At 36.6% G+C, this 19,024-nt stretch overlaps 1 protein-coding gene across 5 annotated transcripts in view; it reads right to left on the minus strand.

The window, feature by feature from the left end:
- LOC149200048 (putative serine/threonine-protein kinase PBL7) overlaps window positions 1–17,895 on the minus strand; it is a 41,602-nt gene extending 23,707 nt beyond the window's left edge. For 2 of the 5 annotated variants that reach the window (XM_089402579.1, XM_089402583.1), the window contains exons 1-4: window positions 17,550–17,895; window positions 17,153–17,473; window positions 14,839–15,026; window positions 14,529–14,718 (exon numbers count right to left, since the gene is read on the minus strand). In XM_089402579.1, coding sequence (XP_089258705.1) covers window positions 14,529–14,718; window positions 14,839–15,026; window positions 17,153–17,264 — 490 coding nt within the window. In that variant the 5' untranslated portion in view covers window positions 17,265–17,473; window positions 17,550–17,895. Of the gene's footprint in view, window positions 1–14,528; window positions 14,719–14,838; window positions 15,027–17,152; window positions 17,482–17,549 lie in introns of all 5 variants that reach the window. The other 3 variants (XM_089402582.1, XM_089402580.1, XM_089402581.1) reach the window with 3 other exon arrangements.
- Window positions 17,896–19,024: the final 1,129 nt, after the last annotated feature.

Raw genomic sequence — 19,024 nt, forward strand, 5'->3', positions numbered from 1 at the left:
TAGAAAATAGAAAGTAGAGTAGCTTGCATCGTTGCATTCTCTAGAAGAGTTTTGGTTTTTGTAAAGCATGGCATCATAGAAAGAAGCATATGATAGTAGAAGAATTAGAGTCTACAAAATCAAGTTGCTTTGGAAGGAATCATCTAGCTTATGAGAATGAGGAGAGTGACCATATTGCACATTATAGTTCATCCAAGCAGTTCTAACATAATGTTGAAGGATCATCAAGATCTTCCAATAGTAACCATCATTTAGGAAGGTTCTTGGAAGAATCATTATGACTAGTATGTATTCCATCTAGTAAGCAAACAATAGTCTTGCAGGACAAAGGTATGCATGGTCAAGTTGTAGTTTGAGGGGCAGGTTTAAAGTCTTTCTCCTCTTAAAGGAAAGCTTTTCTTCAATAAGTTTGGAACCAAGCTTATTCAAAGAAAGTAAGGCTAGATGGTTGTATGTGTTGAAATATGTAACTAGGTTTAGTCTTCATAATAACATATGTTAATGTTGATTTTATGTATTCAATGAAAAGAGAAAAACAAATTTATTATTATTTTTCTTGAGACATGGGTTTCATGCTCAACGGAAATTTATTTTAAGTCAAGCTCCCATTGAAAGCTTCTAGGATTTGTCATTGAGTCTGTAAAAGTCAAAAGAGTCATTGTCATGTATGAGTAACCCTTCTTGGGCATGTTACATATTGTAAGAAGAATTATTTCAGTCAAAGTGAAAGTCAAATGCCCCTCCAAGACCTTGTAGTATCAAGTCAGCCTACAAAGGAGCAGTCGGCCTCTCTAGAAGGTGAAGTCGGCATATTTGAGGGCTCAAGAAAGACTATATAAATAGGAACTTGGCCTCACTCAAGACACACTCACTCAAGCATATAGAGGAGTTCGATCAAGGAAGATAAGGAAGCCTAATCAAGGAGAAGCAAGAGAAAGGAAGATCGAAGCAATTATAGGTCTATTTTGGGTCCTTCTCCACACGTGCGAAGTGTTAGGGCATCGTTTCTGCAGCAGTAAGCAAAAAGTTGCAATGACCTTCAAGAGCTATATTTTGGGCTAAGAAAGGTCTCTCCAGCAAGCCAATTAGAGCGAAGAAGAGAAAAGGGAAATCCGTCAATCTCCAAGCCTCTTATGTAACATAGGGTTTCTGCAAAACAAGTTGCAATTGCAAATCTGCAACAGCTAACTGAAATTCTAAGTTAAGGGGTCAAAATCTGAAGCAGTGAATAAGTTTGACCAACGTTGACTTCAAGGAAGAGAAGCTCATCAAGGAGAAACTTTGACTTGGTCTTGGAGGGGGTTTTGGTCAAGGGTCTAGGTCTTGGAATTCGTCAATTGAAGATTCTATAAGAAGAAGAATTTTGTGGGTTTTCCTCTCATGATTGGAGAGGTTTTGGCCCTGGCTGATCGCCTATATCTTGTGTCCTTTGTCTCATTGTTCTTTATTGTTTTTGGTAGTTGTTTGATGAAGAGAACACATAATAATAAGCAAGAAGTAAATGAAGTAAAATAAAAAATACATCACAAACAGTGATCAAGCTAAAAGAAACCATCTCATCTCACTACCCTAGATTTCTCAATAGTATGGAAGCAAAAGTATGCATGTATTTAAGTAACTCTTCTCTAAGGTAGGGTTCATATCTACAAGAATCTTGCAAAAGGAGTTGGTTATAAAAATGTGCTCAGTAAGTCTTCCATATGGTTACTCAATGCTTGGAAGAAGAAGTTTGGCATACTTTGGAATGGTTAAGGATCAAGACTCTTCCACAAGATGACATGACTTAGACATGATGATATTGATCAACATTGAATATGGTTTCCTGAAGAAAGAAAGAGAGTTGATAATGACAACTCCAAGGAAGAAGAAATTATAGCTTACAGGTTAGTATGTTCCATGGACACTTTAATTACAAGTGATTAGCATGGAGAAGGATATTTGGTAAAAGAAGAAGATAGACCATGTGAAAGGATGTTGATCTCAAAAGGAAGCAGAATCCAAAGAAGCCATGATATTGAGGTAATTTTTATATTGATGTTGCTTATCTGGTCAATATATGTTTTGTTACCTGGAAGAAAATTGCATAATGGCAGTTGACGCAAGTATATCTACAATTATTAATTTCGAACTCAATTCAATGAATACATGGATTGATTGGATGGTTTTGGTAATCCTTGAAGGATTGTGTGGTCAAAATGTTTACATCATCTTGGAATCAAGAGGTAGCAATACAAAGAGATAACCCGATGTTCATGATGATCACTTTCATGTCTAAAGGGGAGCAATGACCAAGCTCTGTTTTGATTGGGCTAAATATAATGCCTTTGTTGATGATGACTAGAGGAAAGTGAATTGAAAGGTTGATGGCCCAAATCCTGTCACAATTTGGCTCCAATACATTCAAGAAGATGAGAGCTCAATTTCATGAAGATACAAAATAGAGGAGCGATGTAGCTACTTGAAGATCTCCATGAAGGACAAGTAGTTGATGTATTGATGAAGACACACTAGAAAGCTTCCCAATTGAAAAGAAGTATAAGCATATCCTCTATGTTATAGAGGGAGTAAGAAGTCTCCTTAAATATTTGAGGAGCAAGAATCTATTCCCCAATCAAGAGGGAATGGGGATCTCTTCTCTAGTTTGAGAGGAAATGATGTTAAAGACATCATATTCTCCATGTGTCATGCACTAGACCAGGGCTAACAGATGTAAGTATTAGTGAAGGCACTAGGAGGGAGAATTGAGGATTAGACAAGCATCTAAGATTAATACTCCTTGAGGATATAGAATCCAAGATCGGAAGTTGTCTTGTTGGCCGACATTCTTTGAGGATTAAACAAATATCCAAGACAAGAGTGGTCAAAAAGGACCGATATTCTTTGAGGATTGGGAATCCAAGATAAGAATAGTCCTAAAAGGACATACCTAGTGAACATCCGAATGGGGTATGTACCTTTAAGAGGTAGTGTGGTGTCTCACATAAAACCTCCCAGCATTATGCTCTGATATAAATAGAGCTTGTCAAGTTAAGGCCTTACTATGTTGACAATGTTGGTTATGATGTTGATGCTTAAAGATGGCTTATCAATCCGACTCTTCTTATGAGAACTCTTCAATTTGAGAAAAAGTGGCACAATTATGAATACCTCCCTAGTTAAGAGGGAGTGTTGGAAAATATAACTAGTTTTGGTCTTCATAATTCTCATTATACTCATGTCATGTATATCTTATGTATCAAGCAAAAGATGAAAGAAAAATATTATTTTCAAGCATGGGTTTCATGCTTCTCTTGATTTATTGACTAGGTTAAGCATGTTCTTCATGCTTCTAAGGTCTAGAAAAAATTTATTGAGTCTAGAAAGTCAAAATAAGCCTCCAAGCACAAGTTGGCCTAACAATGAGAAGTCGGACTAGAAGATGTTATTCGACCTCATGAAAGGCATATATATAGAAGCAAATTCGACCTCATTTGACACACATTCGATTTGCAACAAGGAAGCAAAAAAAAGAAGAGCGAAGAAGTCTAGAAGCAAATAAGAAAGTCAAAGAGAAGGTAGAAGACAAAAACTTGATCTTTTCTACCCACATGTGCAAAATTAGGGTTTCTAAAGAGTTCCAAGCCGCTGAGAATTGCATGTTCGAGTTGCAAGAGGCCAAGAATCGCAAGTCCGAACTTGCAAGTCTGAAATAAAGGGTTGAAACTCTAATTTGACCAAGTTTGAATTTCGATGACCTTGTTGACTTGAGCTTATTTGAGGAAGCATTTATTAGAGGGTTAACTTGGTGCTTGGAGGAGATCTTGGCTTTGGTCTTAGGGTGTTGGATTTCTCATTTGAACTTATTCTATAAGAAGAGGAGATTATTTTTGGGTTTTCCTCTTGGAGGGGTTTTTCCCTAGCTTAAAGCCTATATTTTGTGTCCACTGTCTTTTAAGATCTTCATGGTTTATGCTCTTGACAATTGTTTGATGAAAAGAATCTAAGAACAATAAAAAGATAATATAAGTTCGCAAGCTTTTATCAAGGATAAGGAGAATTGTTTTAATAGTTGCCCTAGTAGATTCTCCAACATTCACCAGCTTTCAGGTTCCATTCTTTATGAGAGCATCATACTCTTTTTACATTGCTTCTTTCCCTTCATCATGAGAAGCAACTTCTTTAAGGGAAGTTGGTTCAAAATCAGTAGACAAATCATCCATATCATCAATTGAATTAGAATCATCTACAACACCTCCATTTTGTCTAATGGAACTTCTAGTTCTATCTTTCCAACTTCATCAGGATGAACACTTTCAAGTGTTTTAGTGAGCCATTTTGGAGAACCTTTTTGAGATGGTTCGAGCTACTCTGTTGACTGAGATGGGGTTGCATCAAGATTTAGCCTTCCAATCCTCTCAATCACATCACTCAAATTGTCTTCTTGATCTCAAGAAGTGGTTGGAACCTCATGAGGGGGTGAGAGTGCTTCAAAAGGAGATTTCATAGATTGATCCAAAATAAGGATCCCCCTTCAAGATGTGGAATCTCATTATGCAATTCTTGAAAAGTTTTTTCATGATTGAATTTGTCCAAACAATCAAGTTGTCGCTCAACAGTATTGTTAGTCTTGGAAGATTCAAGAAAAATCACATCTCTAGATAGTATAAACTTCTTATTTACCTCATTGTAGAGACGATATGCTTTGGAGGTATCGAAATACCCCAAGAAAATACACTTTCAACTCTTTGCACCAAGTTTGTTTCTTTGTTCCTTAGGGGTCAAGGCAGAGCAAGTGGAACCAAAGGTCATGAGATGCCTTACCGAAGGAAAGTGGCCACACCGCATTTCATAAGGAGTCTTGCTTCTGAGAACATGAGATGGACATCCATTTTTAATATATAATGCACGTAGAACTGCATCAACCCTGAACATCAACATTACATTTTTAAAAATGTCATTGAACGAACCATATTTAAGATTATATTGTTCATTCTTTCAACTACACCATTTCAAAGTTCTTTTGTCCAATAATGTTTACCTTTTAAGGTTCTAACCCCAACATTTAGAAATTCAAAGTGATGCAATGAATGGTGATGCAATAATATTTTCTTGCAACAATGATATTTACTTCTAAGTTAACAAACACAATTATGCTAAACATGATCACATATACTTTCGAGCAACAAATTCCCCCTAGAAATATAGGTTAGAGATATGTTTTGGCATTTATAGATAACAATAGGGTCTGTCGTTATTCAAATAAAATTGTTGTTTGGGAGGCATACACGCAAATACACCTGAGACTTTAGAAGGCTACTCATTAAGCTTAAGGCTCACCTTGTTGGAGGTCTAGGCACCCATTCAAGTAGAACTACCTCAAACAAACCAAACACGAACATCACTTCCATGTACCTTGAATAATATTGAAACCCCCCTAAGTCTCCTAAAACCAGCCTTTCACCCACTTGATTGTTATAGTGCACCATAAACAACATTCAAGAAAATTACCTTCTCGTATTCGCCCCATGTTGCTACATTTGAGGGCTATAGCACCACACATACCTTTTCTATAAGCAATTTCTTGCCCAAAAAGTCATAAAAAAATGATATGAGTTATTTGGTCAGCATTAACATTTTTATTGTTGGATTGAATTAATATATTATGGATGCATCTTGCACTATCTAAATCATGTGGTTCACATGTTCTAAACACTGCACAAAATTGCACTAATAATTGTTTGAAGAATCAACATTGGGTCATATCCTTCCAAATAAGTTAACATTTAATCAAGTCATACTCTCTCATATTAAACAATAGGCTTGGGATTAAGGGTAGGTAATCCCCTCTTTGGATAGGAAACCATCCCTAAACCTAGAAGAGGGTGGCAAGGTTGTTGAGGTGACAGTGGGTAGCTTGCATGATAGTTTCCTTAGGTTTTCACTTTGTAGAGGTTAGGACTTTTTATGTAGGGAGAATCCCAGAGATAACAAACAAATTAGATTGTGTGGACAGTGGCAAAGTTGTTGAGGTGACAATGGGTAGCTTCCCTGATAGTTTACTTGGGTTTTCCACTTGCAGTGGTTAGGACTTTTCATGTAGGGAGAATCTAAGCGATAATAGGGAAATTAGAGTATGTGTGGACTTCATGGCAACAAGATCTCTTTGAAGGACTACTATGCCCTACCAAAAACGGATTACTCCTTTGTAGATGGAAAAACACAAATTCATAGTACTTTGATCATATGACCACTTTTTCCAAGATAACAACTTATCATCATGATCACCTCAAGAGGGTTTTTTACATGACATTATTATTTGACATGATTAATGAAAAGTTATTAGAGAACCTTATTTCAAAGGCAGGTGTCAAAATAAATTGAGGAAGAGTTGAAGCAACAAAAGTAATGGTTCTTCCTAGGCATTAAACAATTCTCCACTCACTTTTGGGAATGACTAATTGCTTGAAGAGATTCACCCAAAATTTCACCATAATAGCCAAGGAAATCACCAACATGTTGAAGAAAGGGAATGAAATCAGAGGAAGCAAACAAGCAAGAATGGCATTTGAAGGCATCAAAGAGTCCCTAGAGCAAGCTTTAGTATTGGTATTCCTTGACTACAACAAGAATTTCCTCACCTTCTCATTTTCATCTCAACATACCATGGTTTTTGTGCTCTTGCAGAAGAATGGTCATGGTTTTGATCCACCTATAGTGTATTCAACACAGCATCTAGGGATGCTAAGCTAAAATCATAAAGATGCAATCATATCCCCTAGTATAATTTCTCAATGTTTTTTGAGACTATGTCCCTCCATTACAAAATAATAACATATTTATGATGGTAAAAGGGGCAAATGAATGGCCAATATCCAAGAGTATCCCATCGTCATCAAGCCTACCAAGTTGGAGAAAGGACGAGTCTTGGCAAACCTCATGGTAGAGACCAAATTTACAAGAAGTGTAATTCAATCATAGTGGTGCATTGTCAAATTGTATCATGGAAATCATATCCCCTAGTAAAATTTCTCAAAGTTTTCAGAGACTATATCCTCTGCTACAAAATAATAACATATGTTCATCATGCAGTAAAGGAAATCTTGTGCCAGCGTGATTATGATGGTAAGAGGAGCAAATGGATAGCCAATATCCAAAACTATCACATGGACATCAAGCCTACCAAGTTGGAGAAAGGACAAGGCTTGGCAAGCCTCGTGGTAGAGACCAATTTACAAGAAGTGTAAAATCAATCATAATGGTGTATTTGTTCAAATTGTATCATGGATGATGAAATAGATAATTGATGAAAGGCACAGAGAGTGAGTTGGGGTTACTACGCAGATAGGCCAATAGCCCACAAGATCCTGATGTTTGGTTACTAGCTATATGAGCTAGAATCACGGATAAATATGATGCATGTATGTCCTTGGTCTAGAATCAAAGAAATGTTCGATGGGCCAGACCTGCAGAAGTTTGGAAATGAGTTTCATTTGGATGACTATTTTTCCCTTTAATCATATGAGACACGTGTACATGAGGTTTCAAATCTCAAGGAAGAGAAGTGCAGTAAAGTTATTCAAGACCTTATTGCATCACTTTAAAAAAAATATTGATAATGAAGATTCTATTGAAGACTATGCACAATCCATCTTGATCTGAAAGAAACATCTTGGGATGATGATGTACATTTGCATGAGGGAATTAACGTAGCCATCATCATGGATTCCATCAAGTATAATGGCTCGATGGGCTACATTCCTTTTCAAAATGATGAATCCCTTCATGATTTCAAGAGGATAGATTTTGTATAGAAATCCTTGAAGGATGAGGAAATTGTAAGTGCTTTGATAGCTTATATGATAAACAACATGGAAACCAAGAGGTTAATGATGTGGACATTCTTTTGTGATTGGGAGACATAAAGGGAATGTAAATTTGTAATTTATCCATACATATCCCATATATGACACACATAGTGAGAGCATGAAGGAGGGAAGTATGAATTTGCACTTTCTATTTCCAAACTAAATATGCTTACTATAGGCCCATCCACCTACCTAACCCCCCCTCTCATTCTTACTCCACACATCTCCATTTTTCACCCCTTTAGCTACCCTCCTTTGTCACACATTAAACCCCTCCCTCTTATGCCTGATCTCCATATTCTCTACCCCCACACTCCACCGCCCTCTTTTGTCACCATCAACCCATTCCTCCTCCTCATCCCCATACTCTCTGGCTTCTCCTAGCATCCTCATGCCTACCCATATCCACCAAACCCCGCAAAACCTCTCTGGCCCATGAAAATTGTGTTGGGAATCACGATTGCTGGTAGACCAAAACTTGCAGGTCTTAGTCAACAATCACATCACCAAAGATAAGTGGATCCACAAGGTGCTTAGTCCATGTCACGAAACACTCGGGGAGCATTGGTTTATCAAATGTCTGATAATCTCCCCCCAACACGAGTTGAGTGTGTATCAAACTTGTGACCTACGCTATGATACCACTTATTGGGAATCACGATTGTCATTAGACCAAAACCTACATGTGTTAGACAATGATCACAACACCAAAGATAAGGATCCAAGAGACGCGGTTAGTCCATGTCGTGAAACACACGGGGAGCATTGGTTTATCCAATGTCCAACGAATTGTAATTCCTCATGAGAATTCAAATGATTCATTGTCCATAAATGGACCCCTCTACAAATGTATAGTGACTCGATAGGTCAAAAGGCTTAATGGAAAACAATTTAGCTCTACAAGTCCCCCAACATGCTCAATATATGGACAAGATATTATCAAGAAAATGGAACAGATGGATCCGATGAATTATAAATTACAAAGTTTGACTCCCACACCAATTGATTATCAAATTTAGAATCCAAGAAATTTCTTTTGAAATGTGCACTCATTAGAAAGCTCAAGGCAATCATTTAGGATTCCCCTCCTCTAGGCTGGACGCACAACACATGCCCTAAATGATGAGTCGTTGAGGGCACAAGGGGTTTCGGAGATTATAGTTGGGTATTGGAATTGTGACAAGACATTTTAGTCTTCCCCCAAAGTAGTCTTTGACGCACTCAAGCATTTGAATATTCTCTTAGTGACCTAGCCTCATGCAAGGTTCATCAAGATTATCTCCAATATCCAACATGTCACTAATTATCACCCTCCATACACGAGACCAGGTGTTCAACAGGTGTAGCTTGTCTTTATTGAGATTTCCTTCAACGCAGAGTTATAGTGGTCGCCTAAGATGAATTTTCCAAATTCATTTGGGTCCAAGTTATTAGTGCATCCCCCATTCCTCAAGATATTTATTTTGTGGTTTGTTGTTTCCCACCTTCCTTTTCAGTCTTTGACCTTCACAAAGATTCATATTAAGACCTATACCAAGAGTTGTATCATTGTATGTTGACATAATCCATTACTTTGTGCTCAAGGAGGTCATTCTACTAGGGGACTATAAATTCCATACCAAGGTCCAAAAAATTCCCCTACATAGTAATCAAAGGATTGCTCTATGCCTCCAAGAGATCGAGTCAGCTTCTATTTTCACAAGTTATCAAATGATACTACGAGACTCTTCTCTTGCATGACAAACACCTCTAGCATCTCAATAATTCCTATGACTTAGTGAGCCTGAATAGTATCCCTTATTTCCTAACTCCAATAATTTCAAGTGTTACCCTCATATGAGGGGAGCCACCATGATAGACTACATCCTAGCCAACTAATTTCTAGGCCATCAAGTCAACCTCCCCCCAATATGAACGTCTTTCCTTAGCTGAACGTCTTTCCTTAGCTAATTGTTGTTCCTTGGCTATTTATTAAATGATACTATGGGACTCCTCTCAATGCATGACAAACACCTCATAGATCCCAATAATTCTTGTGATGTGGTGAAACTGAATGGTATCCCCTATTTCCCAACTCCAATAATTTCAAGTGTTTCCCTCATATCAAGGGAGCCATTGTGGTAGACTACATCCTAGCCAAACAATTTCTAGGCCCTCAGGGCAACCTCCTCCAATAATGATTGTCTTTCCTTAGCAATTCAAGAAGTGGCCCTTAGTTCTTACCCTCACACCACCAGCATCCCATCTTGCTCCTTTAAGTCAAATTTTATCCCATGAACAAGTGGTCCAATAAAGAGTACAAAAAAACCTACCATAAGTATCTTCATTTCACTTTCTTTCATAGGCCCACCTCCCACACACCCATAAAAGATCTTACTAATTCTTTCTCCACAGTAAGAAACACCTCTTCATGGCACAGAGGAGGCATGAATGAATTATGTGCACCTCACTCTGCCACTCCCTAAAAACCTTTTGGGGCACCATTTTTCCCTATCACTCCAACTTACCCACAGATCTTGACCCACAATCCATGTTCACTCACACCATTGTCCTTTACAATGTCCTTAGACAACCCACTTCTCTCAATCACCTATCGCCCCATAGCCCTCTTGCCACGCATTCTATTATAATAATTGTGTTCTATTATAATACACATTTTAGGAAATCAATCTAGGAGATGAACAAGGTTACTCCTACAACATACCATCCACCCAATTCATGCATCAAGCTCCAATTGCAAAGCCAAACAATTACAAGACATGGTGACACACATTCGCCAAGCTCTATGCCACTGCTCTTTATTTGCAACCATCTAAACAATGCAAGAGAAGAGACCTTTGGGGTAGGGGGCAGGCAAGATTCAAACAAAAGTATTAAATAATGGATCATATCCTCACCCTATAGACCATTATTAAGGAGACAAGACACTGTCCTTTGAAATTCCTCTACTATTTTGTAGACTTTTGAAAAACCTTAGACTCAGTTCCAAAGGATATTATGTTCCAAAGGCTCAAAGGCATTAGTATCTCAATAATTATCATCATCGCTATTATGGACCTCTATGAGATCATCCTTGGTCACCTTTATATGGCACATGAGTTCTCAAACTTCATCACAAGGACCATTATGGTGAAGCATGTGTGCACCCTCACTCACCTTATTTAGGATGTAGATAGACCCAACTAGAGTCATTATAGGCTCTAACACAAGCACATCCAACTAGGCAATAGTTACCTCCTCCACCATGTCCTAAACTGCTTACTCCTTTTCACTAACGACGTGATCCTTTTTGCCTCCACACTTGAGGGTCTACACAAATTGTTGTTTGCTCTTTTGAGTTTTCACGACCTTCAAGAATTGACAATCAACTTTGGGAAAACCAAGATTATGACATCAAATGGTTGAAGAAGACACTTCCAAATTATCACTTCTACTATAGGGAGGAGGAGGTCGAGGATCCCTCCTCCTTATAGAAATATAGTGTTTCTAGCAACACTTCCAAGACATCTCATCTAAATTAGCCCTGATGAACTCAATCATCAAACCCACAACTTCATATGGTTCAAAGGTGTGGGGCACTGGCATGTTTGAATCAGATCGGGCCCACGTATCGAGAAAGTTAAGACACTCTTGCTTCACCATATTATCATATGCAAGAGGATGGTTCCCTAGCCTATCGTTCATGTAGAATTTGTGGCACACCCCTTCTAAATTAAGACCATTTTCAAACTACTAGAGTTGTTACAACATCTTCGAAGATTTGCTAACTTGGCAAGCAACAAGGACTAATATCCATGTCTTACTTGCCACTCTTCAAGGCCACCATCCAATCCCCCTCCCACCCCCTCACACCCCGTATGCAAGGGGATAGTTCCCCAGCCTATCGTTTGTGCTACACCCCTTCTAGATTGAGACCATCTTCAAACTAGTAGAGTTGTTACATCATCTTTGGAGATTTGTTAACTTGGCAACCAATAAGGACTAATATCCATATCATTACCTACCACACTTCAAAGACCATTGGAGAAGAAATTAGAAATTTCTCATGGCAAGAGGCTTAAGGAAGCTTAGTAGGTGAAGTATGTCTTATTCACTTTAGAATCTAGATTCGAGAACATATAATTATGTGTCTTTATTAAAACCTATTTTGTAAACATTATATAATTATGCTCTGTCCAATAATGCTGATATCAATGGATCTTGATTCTTGTATATGACTTTGCATAGCGCTATATTTTTTCAATTTGGTTTTGAAAATAATTATCTTTGCTTAGGACTACAAAATGTTGGTTTGTAATGGGAGATAAATTACAACAGTGTGGGGTAGATAAAAAAACATAGAAGGGGCTACTACATTATATAAGGTCAATCTTAGGATAGGGCAAGGATATGAAAGAGGTGCAAACGGAAGATTTATATAGAGCAACACTAGAGAAAGTGTGGGATCTAAACAAATATTCACAATGCAACAAAGGACAAGAGGGGGCAAGAGAACAAAGAACAAAGAGAGCAGGAAATGGATAGTTGGAGAAGGCCACCCACTATGCTAAGTGCTAAAACAGCAAACAAAAGCCAAGGAATTTAGAGTTATGAATCATGGGTTCCAACTCAAATATTCATATATAATTTAATTAATGGATATTCTACAAGGTATCATATTCTACAAGATGAGTTTGTGGCATGCCCCTTCTAAATTGAGACAATTTTCAAACTAGTAAAGTTGTTACATCATTATCGGAGATTTGCTAACTTGGGAACCAACAAGAACTAATACCCAAATCTTACCTACCACTCTTCAAGGTCACCACCCAATTCCCCCCCCCCACACCCCATATGCAAGAGGCAAGTTCCTCACCCTATCGTTCAAGCAAGTTTGTGACACACCCCTTCTAGATTAAGACCATCTTAAGACTATTAGAGTTGTTAAATCATCTTTGGAGACTTCCTAACTTTGGCAAACGACAGGGACTAATATCCATATCTTTACCTACCACACTTCAAAGGCCACATGAGAAGAAATTGGAAATTTCAAGTGACAAGAGGCTTACGAGAAATTAATAGATCATAAAATAAAAGGGGCTACTACAGTATATAAGGACAATCTGAGGTTATGGCAAGGATACAAAAGAGGTGCAAACGAAAGATTTATATAGAGCAGCCACTTGAGAAAGTGCAAGATATTCACCAAATATTCAAAATGCAAAGGATGAGTTGGAAATTTCAAGTGCCAAGAGGCTTACGAGAAATTAATAGATCATAAAATAAAAGGGGCTACTACAGTATATAAGGACAATCTCAGGTTATGGCAAGGATACAAAAGAGGTGCAAACGAAAGATTTATATAGAGCAGCCACTTGAGAAAGTGCAAGATATTCACCAAATATTCAAAATGCAAAGGATGAGTGGGGGATAAGAGAACAAATAACAAAGAGGGCAGGAAATGGATAGTTGGAGACACCCACCCACTATGCTAAGTGCTAAAACAACAAACAAAAGCCAAGTAATTTAGAGTTATGAATCATGGGTTCCAACTCAAATATTCATATATAATTTAAGAAATGGATATTCTACAAGGTATGATATTCTACAAGTAGAGTTCATGGCACACGCCTTCTAGATTGAGACCATTTTCAGACTAGTAGAGTTGTCACATCATGTTCAAAGACTTGCTATCTTGGCAACCAACAGGGACTAGTATCCAAATCCTACCTACCACTCTTCAAGGCCACCGCCAAATTCCCCACCCCATATGCAAGAGGACAGATCCCCATCCTATCGTTCAGGCAAAGTTTGTGGCACGCCACTTGTAGATTGGGACAATCTTCAGACTAGTAGAGTTGTTACATCATCTTTGGAGATTTGCTAACTTTGGCAACCAATAGGGACTAATATCCATATCTTTATCTACCACTCTTTAAAGGCTATGGGAGAAGAACTTGGAAATTGCATGTGGCAAGAGACTTACAGAAGCTTAGTAGATCATATAATTATGTCTTGTTCAGTTTAGAATCTAGATTCAAGAACATATAATTATTTGTCTTTATTAGGGCCTACTTTGTAACCATTATACAGCTATGCTCTGTCCAATAATGCTGATATCAGTGGATCTTGATTCCTGTATATGACTCTACAAAACATTTTATTTTTTCAATTTGGTTCTGAAAGTAATTATCTTTGCTTAGGACAGCAAAATTTTGGTTTATAATGGGGAGATAAATTACATCAGTGTAGGGTAGATAAAAAATATGAGAGGCTACTACAGTATATAAGGTCAATCTCAGGTTAGGACAAGGCTATGAAAGAGGTGCAAACAGAATATTTATATAAAGCAGCACTTGAGAAAGTGCAGGATCTTCACCAGATAAAAGGACAAGAAGGGGGTCAAAGAACAAAGAGGACAGGAAATGGACAGTTAGAGAAGACCACCCACTATGTTGAGTGCTAAAACAGCAAACAAAAGCCAGGGAATTTAGAGTTATGAAACATAGGACCCAACTCAAATATTCATATAATTTAAGAAATGGAGTTTTACAAGGTATGAATTTGGATCCACTGCATGGACTTCTACTGTTTGCAACTATCTCATGTACAAAATGTTAATGCTTAAACAGCCCCATAAGCATGCACTTTAGCATAAATGTTTTGAATCTGCATTTTATTGCAGTACAGGTTAGGTGTACTGACCATGAAGATGATCTTCCAAAGATCCCATAGGCATATACTCATAGACAAGAAGTCGTTGATCACCATCGGCGCAATAACCTATCAAGTTTACTAAATTAGGATGGTGTAGAAGACTAAGCATGAGTACTTCCACAAGAAATTCCCTGTTTCCTTGGAGTCCATTTCTGTCTAGCTGCTTAACTGCAACAACCTGCCACCACAAAAAGCCCAGCAGAAAGATAAAGTTTCTAAGCATTGCCTTCAGCTGAAACACTAAATGAAAACTAGAAGGTGCATGTCGCCTATGCAAATATCATGAGGAGTAACTTGCCTGCCCTGTACTCTCTAAACGCCCCTTGTACACTCGGCCAAAGCCACCTTCACCTAAAAGGCATTCAGGTCTGAAGTTCTTTGTAGCTGCAGCAAGCTCACGAAAAGTAAAAGTTTGAGCAGCTATATGTGGAGCTCCTTCTTTAGGAGCCTCCTTCTTGCTATCAGAATTTTTTGACTTGTGCTTTTCTGCATTCAGCATAAGAGAGAATATAAACAAGTTCAGTGCATTGTGGTCATGCCTAGTTTTGGTATCATATCTATTCAAATGCACAAGTAGTCTATCCGTATGCAAAATTAATTCATGTAATTAAGGGTGGCAGCTATACAGAACGAAATGTATCATCTACTTATGACATTAAACTCCTTCCAATAAGAGAACTCTAGTCTGCAGAGACCATTTTGACACATAAGAAAGGGTCAAAATGCTAAAAGAATGCTACAAGGGAAAGATCCAGATTTTAACACAGAAGCACCATATAAATTGAAGCTTGGACACACAACCCCTTCATATTTTTAACTATAACCATTAATGTTCGAACAGTGCACAGGAAAGTTACGAAGGCAAGTCTACTTTTCGGAGCAACTGAATGCACTATAATCCATCATTCTAAAAAAATCAATCTGGTGACAACGAAACTGCATTCCCCATTTTCCAGATCTCAAATGTTTCAAAAGTCAACAATAATGTTTTCTGGCCATATCAATCTGATTTTTTTATTTCTCGTCAAAAAGAGAAGCAAGCAGTTTTGTTTAATTTCCATATATATTTTAAACAAATTCATGTAACTATTATCTTTTTTCTACAATTAATGAATCACAAACCTGAAGTGTGCATTTGTTTAATTAATTTATCTGAATCTCTCTCTGCAAGAAACTGAGCCTCAAATCAAGGGATGGGGAAAACCATGCAACAACAGTGATTCCCCAAACACTGCGTTGTTCACAACAGCTACGTAATCTTTTGTCTAGATGATCCTATTGTTAAATTTTTTGTATCAAATGTGATGGTGTTCATAATTTTTGGAGTCTTGGTCATTTCTAACTTGTAATCTTGGCACTTTGCTGCATTTTGCTATATTTGATAATTAGAAAAGGTTTGCCTTAAATTTTGAAATTTTAATAACCTCAAAGAGAGTACCTACGCTAGTTGCCTTTATAACCCTTTTTGTCTCTTTAAATATGTTCGAACTTCATACACAAATATTGATTTTTTTAGCACTCATAAGAAACATTTTTAAAAAAATTGCAACTGCTCTAGCATTTGCTGTTTTGTGTATTTCAAAATAGGTAATTTCAGAGATGCTTTCCGTGGTACTGCTATCAGACCTGATTCCAACTACGGCCAACATTTTAAAAATATCATAGGTATTGTCAAGACTCAAAATCTCCTAATACCCAGGCATATAAAAGTTAAGATCCATCTAAACTCATATCTATTAAAAACCTAGGTGTAAGATTGATCTATGCTAGTTTATTTTATTTATTTATTTTCAATAGCCTTTTTTACCTTCTCTTTACATAAACTCTGATGTCATTCTTTTCCTTCTTACTTAAATAGCGTTGCATACTTTTACATGACACATCCCTTCAACCCCGGGAGATAAGAATCTCAGTGCAATTATTCACTTCTCACTACAACTATTAGCACGCAGCTCTTCCGCCCAGGGCTGAAAGAGCACATTAAATCGCTTCCCTTGGTGCGAAAAAAAATAAATTGCATACAGTTGAAACCTATGTTGTGCATATATAATAAAGGTTGTTTTCCATCGCATGTCAATCATCTAACGTGTAATTAAAAATGAAGGTGCAGATTACCCCTACCAAGTAAAAACCAATTAAGATAAAATATAAACAAAACACCAGAAGATAAAAAGTAAGAGATTTATTTTTAACGGCCAGACTTGATTAACATGTATATTCGAAAATAAAGCTATAAATTACCCCAAAAAATTTATATCTAGCATTTTTATCGCATTCAATACCAAATTTAACAAAATTCTAAAGTAAGATATTCTGTAAATTACCCCCAAAATGAATAAATATCCCGCATTTATATCGCGTTAATTAAACAAAATTTGGAAGTAAGATATTCAAACTAAAGCTATAAATTACCCCCAAAAAATAAAATCTCACATTTTTATTGCATTCAATGCCAAATTTAACAAAAATTGGAAGCAAGATATCATTTTTCGTGGCAATTCTAATTCTTCTTCATTCCATATACATTTCCATTGTAATGATTTAAAAAGCAATACAATCCCCACTTGAATAAAAAATGCATCCGTTAAGGGTTTCCCGAGAGCTTAGCTTACCCGTAAGATGGGAACCATTTGAGGAATTTGACTGCGCCTCCTTAGAGCTTTCGGTCTTATTAACCGGATTTGTAGGCTTCTTTCCAGATCTAAAGCAAGGAAAACAGCCCATTTCTATGCCACCGTGTCCAGCAAAACAACCCTGTTTTGCCTCGAAAACTTAATGCTGCATCCGGTCCTCAATTTAAACTCCAAATTCTAAAAATAACAAACCTGAAACCCAGATTAAACGAAATCTCGCCAAAATCAGAGATCTTTATGCCAAAATTGGGCCTCTATCCTCGCGCACAGCAACCCCTGCAGCAAGTGACCGTCGCATGCCTGGCACACTGAAAATTATTCACGACAAGATCGAAACCCTAAAAATGCGAAGAACAAAAATGAAACAAATATCTACCAGACGAGCTCGAACTGCGCAGCTCCTCGACCGATTCCCTAAGGTCACGGCCGAAGCTGTGCCCGTTTAAAACGCGTGGCAATTGAGCTCGATTTAGTCGCTCCAGGAGCTGCTTGAGCGCCTTTTAGTCTTAGCCGACGGTCCCATTGGCCAAAATTCGCGCATCTTGAGCTCATGTTGAGCTGCGAACAGATCGGCCGACGGATCGAGGGCATCAGCAGGTTGCTAGATCGAATCCTGGTGCGAGTGGCTTCTGCATTTGTAGTTATAACAGTAAACCCTTCTGTACAGTCAAAGAGCCGAGCCACGAAAAACATCAGTGTCCGAAAAAGCAGTGAATGGACCAAAGTGTCTATATATATATCTCTATTTTTGTTATTATTATTTATGTAATAACTTTGTTGTGTATTTGTTTGTCCGTGGGAAATACTTAAAGCAGGACAAAGGCATTTTAGCGTGAATTCATTGCGATTAATGTCATAATGAGGTCGGAAATTTGTTAATTGGAGGAATATTCATTTGGATATTCACCGCTAAAAATAGAGGAAGTGGTCTCTTTGGTGGGAAAAAGTGGGTAACGCTACTTAAATTCCTTCTACGATGCACCAACGTCTCGGGATATTATTTTATTTTAATTAGATATTTTGATTGAAATAAATTTTATTATAATTATATAAATAGTTCTACGATGCACCAACGTCTCGGGATATTATTTTATTTTAATTAGATATTTTGATTGAAATAAATTTTATTATAATTATATAAATAGTTAGGTTAATGAATATCATTACAAAAATTATTTAAATGTTATTATTTTTATTTCATTATTATTAATATTATTTTAATTTTTGGCCAATTATATTATTATACTCATTTTTATATTATTATACTCATTTATATTATATGGTAAAAATATATTTTATTTTTAAGTTACAATAAATGAGGTTAGTTATATATCGTATTATGGTAATTATTTTAATATGTGTGTTGTAATTTCAATGTAGTGTTATTATTTTTACACATTTGGTTTTAAATATCATTCTTAAGGTAAAATAAATGATATGATAAAAATACATCTTATTCTTAAGTTATATAAAATGAAGTTAGTTATACATTGTATTATGGTAATTATTTTAATATGTGTTGTAATTTCAATGTAGTATTATTATTCTTACATATTTGGTTTTAAACCTCATTCTTAAGTACAATAAATGATATGGTAAAAGTATATCTCATTTTTAAGTCATAATAAATGATGTTAGTTATATATTGTATTATGGTAATTATTTTAATATGTGTGTTGCAATTTCAATGTAGTATTATTATTCTTACATATTTGGTTTTAAACCACATTCTTAAAGTACAATAAATGATGTTAGTTATATATTTTATTATAGTAATTATTTTAATATGTGTTATATTATATGGTAAAAATACACTTCATTCTTAAGTTATAATAAATTATGTTAGTTATA

Source organism: Pinus tabuliformis, chromosome 2_1, assembly GCF_031772625.1.
Source record: "Pinus tabuliformis cultivar Carrire ecotype Pingquan chromosome 2_1, CPIR1, whole genome shotgun sequence".
Classification (NCBI taxonomy): Eukaryota; Viridiplantae; Streptophyta; class Pinopsida; order Pinales; family Pinaceae; genus Pinus; species Pinus tabuliformis.